Here is a 9,170-nt window from a genome sequence, read left to right as displayed (position 1 = left end):
GGATTCTTTGGGCAAAAGTTGAGAAGAATTGCAGCTGCACATCCTTTAGGTGCATATACAGGTGTCCATACACTACATACAGGTTAAGAGCACAGTATAAAGCTATTAACGGTAAAGAAACTGTCCTAGAAAGGATTCTTTAGGGTTTTTTCATTGGGAGAGAGGTCCATTTTAGCATATGCATTTACGGGTGGTGATGAGCTGCTTGGCAGAGGTCTGCATGCTTTTCTAGCTACAAAATATCAAAATTCTTATTTCAAAGTAAGCAGTAATCAGGATGGTACAGTAAATCAATTGTCTCACCTCTGACAGAAAGTCAGCACTTTCTCTCATTATTCCCCTGATTTTCTTAAGGAAAGGCGAAGGTCGTTTATCTCTGGTTGTTATGGAAACAGATGAGGATGAGAGACTGACTGTGTCATCAGAATTTGACTCCTTGGTCTCGCATTTCTATGGTGCAGGAGGACAAGAAGTAAGACATGAGGTACAGGTGTGTGAGATAACATGATTAGAACTTGAGACTTACGTGCTCATAGTAATCTCTCTCTCTCTCTCTCGCGTTTTTTTTTCTCCTTTTTTTCAGGGGTGGGGGGGGGGGGGAGCCTGCATACACTTTGATGCACTGCAAATTTCTTTCTCTCTTTTTTTGCATCATCACACAGAGCTGCCATAAATTATTCTTGTGACTGCAAATTTGGTTAATTTCCATCTCTTTGCATCCTGTTACTTCCTATATTCTTCTTGTACTGATCTTCAGGTTAATCTTTATACCCCCCCCCCCCCCCCGAGATCTCAGCCATCTGAGATGCCATCAGACAAAATTTGGCATGCGTGACACCCACACCCAATTCTTATGTATTTTATTGTTTTCTGAATTTCTTACTCATTTCTGTTTTTCAACTTTTTTTTTTTTCCATGTTTTTCATAGGATAATGTCACTGACCACTTTTCTACAATAATAAGCATAAAATCAATCAATGAAAGTGATTAATTGTAAAAATAATCAGGTTTTTTATAACTTTCATGACAGGGCACTGTTTTTCATAGGAAATGTACACAAGATCACAAAATTGTGCCTGTTTGGAGGTGACATGCCACTACAAAAACGGGATTGGCTTCAAAAAAGTATGCCCTGACGTTGCAAATTTGGACTCAACAGTTGCACGGGACTTGAACAAAGAAAGTCAAGAAGCCTCGCGACAAGGCCTTCTCGTGTTACAGAATTACAGCACAAAACGTTAAGGGGCGGATTCTGCTCCCCACCCCCCCCCCCCCCCCCACCTTTAGGGTTAAAATGAAATCAGAAAATAAATTTTGAGGGAAAAAAAAACCCAGAGGCAATCAGGAGAGGAAGAGTAGGATGAGATGCGCCACATGAGATTTACAACCTTTGCGATTTGGAAAACATTACAAATCAAGAGATTCTGACATACCACTCTGGATGCAAGCCTCCTTGCTTTCCTGATTCTGCGATGACAGGCAAAGTGTGTTCTCTGCCTGTAATGTTCAGCAGCAAGTTCCACCGTGCTCTTGACCACTAAGTCAACAGGTATGATCTTGTAAACCTGCAGTTGATGAGACACAATAAATCTGCTGGTTACTCATTCGATATACTTTGTATCTGATACTTGAGTCAACTACCATACAGAATGTTACTGGTAACAATAGTAGGATATTCATGATAGCAACAATTATTGAAATCAATAAAATGTATAAATATGTATACATCAATAGATTAATAACAACGTAATGCTGATACTATTTATAGTGATAGATAAGCAATGACGAAGGTGATTATGATAATAATGATGACAATAACAATCATTAATATTATCATTAGTAGTAGTTGTAGTAGTAGTATTAGTAAAATCATTATCATTATCATTAGTATAATCATCATCACCATCATCACCATAATCAACATCAGAACAGTTGTCATAATAAGAGATGATTTTATTTACTAAGAGAAGCCCCTGAAATATCAGCACTGTCCCGTAGGAGCACTCTGCAATTATCATTTCCCTCTGAATTGCTATCAATTGACATCTACTTTTACCTGTAAGTGTACAGATAACACAGAGGGTCACTCTTGTCTTGTCCAAGAAATGTTCAACCTGGCAGGACCCATTCTCAAATCTTACATTCAAGAAGCATTAGCCTTATCCAGTCATTGTGCATTCCCCAAAGTGGGTCCAAAATAATGAAATGACTTCACAGAATAGTGTTTAAAAAAAGTCAAGAAACTTGACACAGAGTTTTGTTTTGTTTTGTTTTTTGTTTTGTTTTACATAGGGTTATAAAGGGCATAAGACAAAAATTTGCCAAGCTTCATGACTTTTATAATTTAGGACATTTGCAGAACTTTGTGTGTAAAAAAAAAAGGCAGCAAGTTGCCTATAGTAATATAAAGGATTTGCCCAATATTTCATCTCTTATCTGCATTTCAGTATGAAATATTGGGCTCGTAAGAATTCTTTTACAAAGCAATACATATTCATAAGTATGATTTCTGGCAATGGGCTAAAACCATTGGTGGGTTAGTAACTCTAGACTTTTTTGGAATATTTGCTCTACGTCAAAATGCCCTGGATGTGCCAATATGATTGTGCCAATGTCAGTTCTATCAGCCACACATTTGCAACGTCAAAATGAGTATGTGGAAAGAGTTTGGAATGTACCCGAGTCATCCAAATCTTCCCCTCACAGTGGTGGCCATAGTGGATCACTCTCTTCCCACAGTCCCAACAGAAGCCATGTCCACATTTGCAGAACATGAAGTAACAGCCATACATGTATTCCTTATAAATTGGATAGTAGCAATTTGGGCATCTCTTGGTTGGCACTACCACAGTGAGGTCATCACTGGATTGCTTCAAACCTAAATTGAAAATAGAGAGAGAGAGAAAAAAAAAAAAGAGGTTAACTTTTCGTTCCTAGCAAAGATGGTTTAATTAATCTTTGCAGATATCTGAAAGTAAGAAAGAATGCATGGAAAGGGTACATACAAAGGATATCTATTTGTGTCTGCCATGATGAAACATCAATGGTAGCTTTTGCCTACATCTCAAAAAAACAACATTATTTTCATTTTACCAGCACACTGAAAGAGCATTTGTATACCTCCTTTCAAAGGCTACTGGAATATTACTCTTCACTTCACAAATTGTTGTAATCTTCATATCCGACAATAACTGTACATGGATTTTTATCAAAACATTGAAAATTCAAACTTCACTGATGTGTAATTATACTAAAGTGGGTATTGAAAAAAAGGTAATCCAATTTTGGAGGGCTATTATTTTAAACTTGTCAGCTATGGAGAGTGCAACGATGGTTGTGAGGAAAGAGGAACTACATTGTATTCCTCTTTTCAGTGATACCTAAATGTGTTGACAGACGTTATGCATGACTGAGCACATGAACTTTAAAGACAACAATGACAAATTGCACTTTTTCCAAGTTTGCATGTTATTGTGAAGGAACAATGCATGTCTCACTACATGGAAGAGATCTGTCAGTGAAACTGGTCAAATGATTAGGCCAGCCTGCAGGTTCGTGTTTAGGGTTTCTTCTAACCTTTTATGGTTCATAACCTTCAACATGGTCACCTTGTTGATAACTTGGTCCTTCCTATAAACGTTAAATCATAATCCATTTTTCTCTCATCATTTTCAAGACATGGATTGTCGCTGCGAGCTATGTGTTGAATATGAACAGAGAAAATAGACTGTGTGGATTGGCCTCTGTGGGAGTGACCAAGTTATCGAACAGGTGGCCATGTTAAAGGTAGGGGATACCTTTTACAGACCTCCCAAAATGCAGCAAAACATTAAATATGAACCTCAGGCGACTTGCTTAGGCCACTGCTTAGAAATTTGGAAGTCAACAGTTATCTAAAATTTGAATAATGCACAAAACTCAACTGCTCAGTAGTTTTGTGTGTCAGCCACACTTAAGCCTTTTTGTTGCATTCTTCTGTATTTGTGATATATAAAAAACAAATCTAAAAGTACAAGAGCTGATGTAATAACATATAGAGTGTGTGGTAAGAATGTATATAGAAATGTTTGTAAGTGTTGATGAACTTTCTTCACAAAATATACATGATGGACACACATGCAGTACATGGGTCTGCAAAGGTAGCCTAGTAATGTACTGGAATTTACGGTGAGCCCCGAAAACAATTCAATTCAAAATCTAACCGTCAAAAAAATGTACTAAATGTTGCCTTCCACTTTCAATACTTTATGGGAGTTTCTAAAATGATATTCTCTTCAACATACCACTGTATTTATACAACTCTTCATTTAAGGCGTGCAAATGGGATTCCCTACCTTTAAAGGTTATGAACCATACCAAAATATTGAACTTTGCTTATTCTAAATTTATAAATCACAGAAATTATGTGGATGTCTGTTAGATCTCCTTGAAGGCATTTTTAAGTGTAAGTGTGAGCTTGTTTTTTCTTGTTCAATATATTATGTTTGTACAATGTATATTCGCATGTTTTTTATGAAATATTGTATATAATAATGTGCTTGGTATGAAACAAATAAAGAGTATGATAATAATGATAATGATGACAATAATAATAATAATAACAATGAATAATGAAATAATAATAATAACAACAATTAATAATAAAATAATAATAACAATAACAATAATAATAAAATGTGAGGAGAAACTCTTAACCCTAACTAGGCCGGGGGGGGGGGGGGGGGTCTGAGGCCCCCCCTCGACGTTCCGCGTGATGTATCGCCATCGCAAAAAGCTATTGCCGCGACGTTTCATGACTTTTTTCTTTCGAGTCTCCCGCATCTTTTGACACCAAATTTGCGACGCCCGGGCGTGCGGTTCCGAAGTTACGCGTAAATATGTACATGCATGTCAGACCAAAAATTGCTCAAAAACGTTAATTCGTGTACAATTTCAATGCAAACTGTGCTTACTGGCAAATTTCATAAAAGCATGATTATTTGGGTGTTTTATTGATTAAAATCAATGAATAACATATTTTCTTGTTCGGAGCGATGTCGCGGACAAATTTCATCGTAAAAACAATGAAAAACATAAAGTCGAAAAAACAAAGAAATACATAAGAAATTCAAAAAAAACAATAAAATACTTAAGAATTTTTTCTGATATCACAATTTTTTTTAAATTACATTTGCTAAGGACACTAAAAAGAATATTCACACAAAAAATGTGCCTGTTTTGAGCTTTATTTTGTGATTTATGCCAATTAGTCTGATTTTATGCATCATCATGCATAAATTATTATAATTTAGCATAAATTATGATTTTTTGAAAAATTAACTTCATAGTATTTTAGATTACATCATAGGCAATGTGTGTGCCAATTTTCGTCGCGATCGCGCGGTCGACGGCCGAGATCTGGAGGGGGGGCCTGGGAGGCCCCCCCGGCTCTATCAACTACCTAAATAGCCCGGCCTAGTTAGGGTTAACACGAACCTGCATTCGAACAGGCTGGCCTATTTGGCCACTTTTATTGACAGATCTCATCCATGCAGTGAGACATGCATTGTTATTTCACAATAACACACAAACTTGGAAAAAGTGCAATTTGTCATTGTTGCCTTTTAAGTTCATGTGCTCAGTCATGCATGACATTTGTCAACATAATTAGGTACCAATGGAAAGAGGAAGAGTTTGTCTTTCCTCACAACCAAAATTGTGCTCTCCATAGCTGACAATTATGAAATAGTAGCCCTCTAAAATTGGTTTACCTTTTTTTGATACACCCTGTATTTTTTGCATCTACATAGCTGGTACCTTGGTATATGTTTGGGGAAAATACACCTTGAAGTCATACAATACCTTAAGTGCCTAATTCTCCATGAGACAAGGGACACCATCACACAGCAGTGAAGATTAATTTCCTATACCAATGACATTTGGTACAAGGAAATGAGAATTGGACAAACTTAATGGGCAACTCACGCAAGAGTTCGGTGGCCTTCTTACGGTACGCCTCTGCCTGCTCGCAAGACGCTGGCCAATGAGCTTCCTTCTTGCACTCAGAGCACCAGAATGAACCGCACTCGCAGGTGATTGGAATCATGCGCCCCTTGCCAACATCCGTTTTCTGACTGGCCACTGTGAGCAGACGACCGCATGATGGACTGGGGCACCACTGCAGCTCTGGCTGCAGCATGAGGGCAGTATTCACCTTGTTGGCTAGGTGACGAGCAAAGAATGTGGCTGGGAGGAATGACATCATGGTAACCTCATCCACAAGACTGGTGCACTGGTAACCCTGTCAAGAGTGAGAAGGAAAAATAATTAAAATCGACATCTCTACAGTTCAAACATTTGTTTGAGCCATAGTGGAAATGCTTGGCAAATGAAGGTATCATAATGTAGTACTGGGTTCTCTGAGTAAGGATAGATATTGGTATAGGAGAAGACTGGGAATACTTACTGGACAGGCAATTCTGAGGTCTCCCTGCTCCACCCTTGACATCATGTGACTGCTCCAGCACTGGTCACAAAACCAATGGCTACAGGCAGTCAGAGCGGTGCCAGGACAATTCTCACTCAGCTCCTCATAGCAGATGTTACAGTATCCACACTCACTGGATGATACAGATGGGGTACTGTCATCAGTCTCACAGTCTTCTGCATCTTTCTGCTGTAGAGCCTATGGATTTAAACAAAACAAACAAAACAAAAAGAAAAAACAAAGAGTATCTATCAAAGATTCACTATGGCAACTATGACAAACATGGCATGAAATCAGAGGGCAAACACGAAACAGTTTATCAGAAAACAGCCTGAGAGTTGAACATTATGTGTTCTGGAAACAGAAACTGCTTTTCATTAAAAAAAATGATAATTATAAAAAAATGAATATTTATATATATATATACACACAACATAATCACTCAAATAGGGTACTGTACCTGCCACAAAGCAGTTGCTTCTTTAGTACTATTAAGTATGTTGGTATCCATGGTATCAAAATTACCTTTGAGCATGATTAATAAGGTACCATTTTTTTTCTGTATTTCTGTATTCTGTTTTGTATTTACCTTCTGGACTGCCTTGTGTGGATTGGTGACATCATATCTCCAGCCTAGTGTAGACTGAGTGGTTTCCATGGCAAAAACTGGCTTACCAGCCAAAGAATAGCTTGACTTTTCAAACAAATATCTGCAAAGAGAAAATAGATGCTGATACTGATGTTTGGTGTTCAAAGATGAATTTCCAGGAGGCAGAAAACCATACTGAATGCACCACATACTGGCAAAGCAAAGTGAGGTATTAACCAGAATTAAGGACATTAAGCCTCAAAATACATGCAACATTTTATGAGATAATCAGGAATGGGTTATGTTTTATTCATGTTTACAAATCAATCTATTAGTTTGACTATTGAGATGTTTGTCTTCTGGTAACCATATGACAATTACAGCAGTGGAAATTTCATATGATAACATATTTGCATGAAATTTGAAATGAATTTTGACTGGCAGTGATTTCCACTGATTTCCACTGTCCTTGACAATTGTTTTCTCTACCTTTTTCTTTGATTTGAGATCTAAATATGCCACACACAAGCTTCATGGGTCATTGATACATAACTGGGGCACCAGTTTAAACATTTTAAAGAGTACCCTGTTGGCAAACTCAAGCAAATTTCTACCATATGCAGCTGCAGCGAAGCGTGTCTAAAGCCTTATCAAACAAAAAGGCAATGTTACAAACTACTTGTAGATGCTCTTTTAAGAATGGTTGAGAGTACTCACCTCTCTGCAGGTAATGCCGCTACTCCTGAGCTCACAGCACGGACCACATCTGAGATGCTGCAGACACCAAGACCAGTCAGGCACTCTGACAGCATCTCTCGGTCTTCAGTCACCCCACACAGCTTCACTCTGATGTCCTCTACCAGCCCGTCATCCTCTTTTACACTCAGCCATGGATCAAGCATACAGTCCACTATCAGAGAGACATGATGACTAGTCTGCAGGAGGCTACTGGCCAAGGCGTCTCTTTTGGCACTGGTCTGAAGATGGTCAATGATCGAGTCAGTGATGTTAATGGCAAATCGGCGAGGAGTGCACAGACCCTCAGTGTAGTTCTCACCAAAATTCCTGCTCAGTGCATTCAAGGCGATGCTAGTGGTCTCCACTGCCATATCAACACTCACTTTGATGCGAAGAGCAGCAAGTTCCTCCATTTCCTTTTTCTTTTTCAGCTCCTTTTCTTGCCTTTTTGCCTCCCTCTCTTCAGACTCCAGCCTCTCCTGTCTCCTCTCCTTCCTGGTTTTCTTCCTTGTTGACTTTGACACGTCATCAGTGAGCTGGGGTTCAACAATCACCATGACATCTTCCTTGTCAACAAGAAAGACTCGATCCTTGGTACCCAAGGTCTGCTTGCTTTCCTCCTGATGTACATCGCGATGCTTCTGGTCTCCAAGGCGATGAGTTTCCATCATTGCCTTGGTAACAAGGACTTCCAGGGCATCGGTGCACACCTGGTAGGGTTCTGCAGCTTTGGTCTCTTCTTGCCAGTACTGCTCCTCTTCTTCCTCCCACTCCTGGGTGAAGTCCTCATCAAACTCCCACTGTCTGTCAGAGTAGAACTCTTGCATACTGCACTGATGGAACTTCCGTGTTCTATTTCTGCTGTTTCTCTTTGGTTTTCCGCTATCTGTATTTGAGGAAAACAAATAAAGTGCTGATTATAAAACGGCTTTGATGAGCCTGAGCCTCAAGAGTAATCTAAAACATTCGAAAAATCAAATGCAAGTCCCCCAAATCATTGCAACTTTAGCATTTACGCACAAACACATGTACAATGTATGTACACAAACACACAACTACCCTTACCTGCAGGATTGCAGTACGTCTGGAAGGTTTGCCTGGGAGGAGCCAACGTAACATCATACCAGACAGTACTTGGAACACCATCCTCCTCATCATGATGTTTTCTCCTCCTTCTAGATCTCCATCTATTCTTCTTCCCAAAGTCATCATCATTTCCTATCACATCCCCAGTCTGCTGTCCTACAAAGGCATCGGTGGCAGCAGTGTATTTCTTCTTTGGAGACTTTGGGGCATCACTGACCGACGAGTCATAGACTCCTGTGATATTCCTCTGATCATGGCCCTGCTTCAGCATGTGGTGCTCCGTGATGATGC

General features: G+C 39.1%; 1 protein-coding gene across 1 annotated transcript; it reads right to left on the bottom strand.

The window, feature by feature from the left end:
- Window positions 1–2,035: 2,035 nt before the first annotated feature.
- On the bottom strand, window positions 2,036–9,150 carry LOC139742379 (uncharacterized). The gene is made up of 7 exons (XM_071652956.1): window positions 8,859–9,150; window positions 7,773–8,679; window positions 7,056–7,176; window positions 6,446–6,664; window positions 5,965–6,280; window positions 2,679–2,878; window positions 2,036–2,056 (listed from the first exon to the last, which is right to left on the bottom strand). Exons 1-7 carry the CDS (start codon window positions 9,148–9,150, stop codon window positions 2,036–2,038), a joined length of 2,076 nt encoding a protein of 691 aa, XP_071509057.1.
- Window positions 9,151–9,170: the final 20 nt, after the last annotated feature.

Source organism: Diadema antillarum, unplaced genomic scaffold, assembly GCF_040938485.1.
Source record: "Diadema antillarum isolate AM-2024a unplaced genomic scaffold, OU_Dant_1.0 seq00000998_RagTag, whole genome shotgun sequence".
Lineage (NCBI taxonomy): Eukaryota > Metazoa > Echinodermata > Echinoidea > Diadematoida > Diadematidae > Diadema > Diadema antillarum.
This window is presented reverse-complemented; position numbering and strand designations above follow the sequence as displayed.

Excerpts from the sequence above, each read along its gene's own strand:
- LOC139742379 (XM_071652956.1), bottom strand. The coding sequence starts at position 9,150 with ATGCTGAAGCAGGGCCATGATCAGAGGAATATCACAGGAGTCTATGAC. Across the intron at positions 8,680-8,858 it reads GACGTACTGCAATCCTGCAG|ATAGCGGAAAACCAAAGAGA; the intron begins GTAAGGGTAGTT and ends CCTCAAATACAG. Across the intron at positions 6,281-6,445 it reads ACCTCAGAATTGCCTGTCCA|GGTTACCAGTGCACCAGTCT; the intron begins GTAAGTATTCCC and ends CACTCTTGACAG.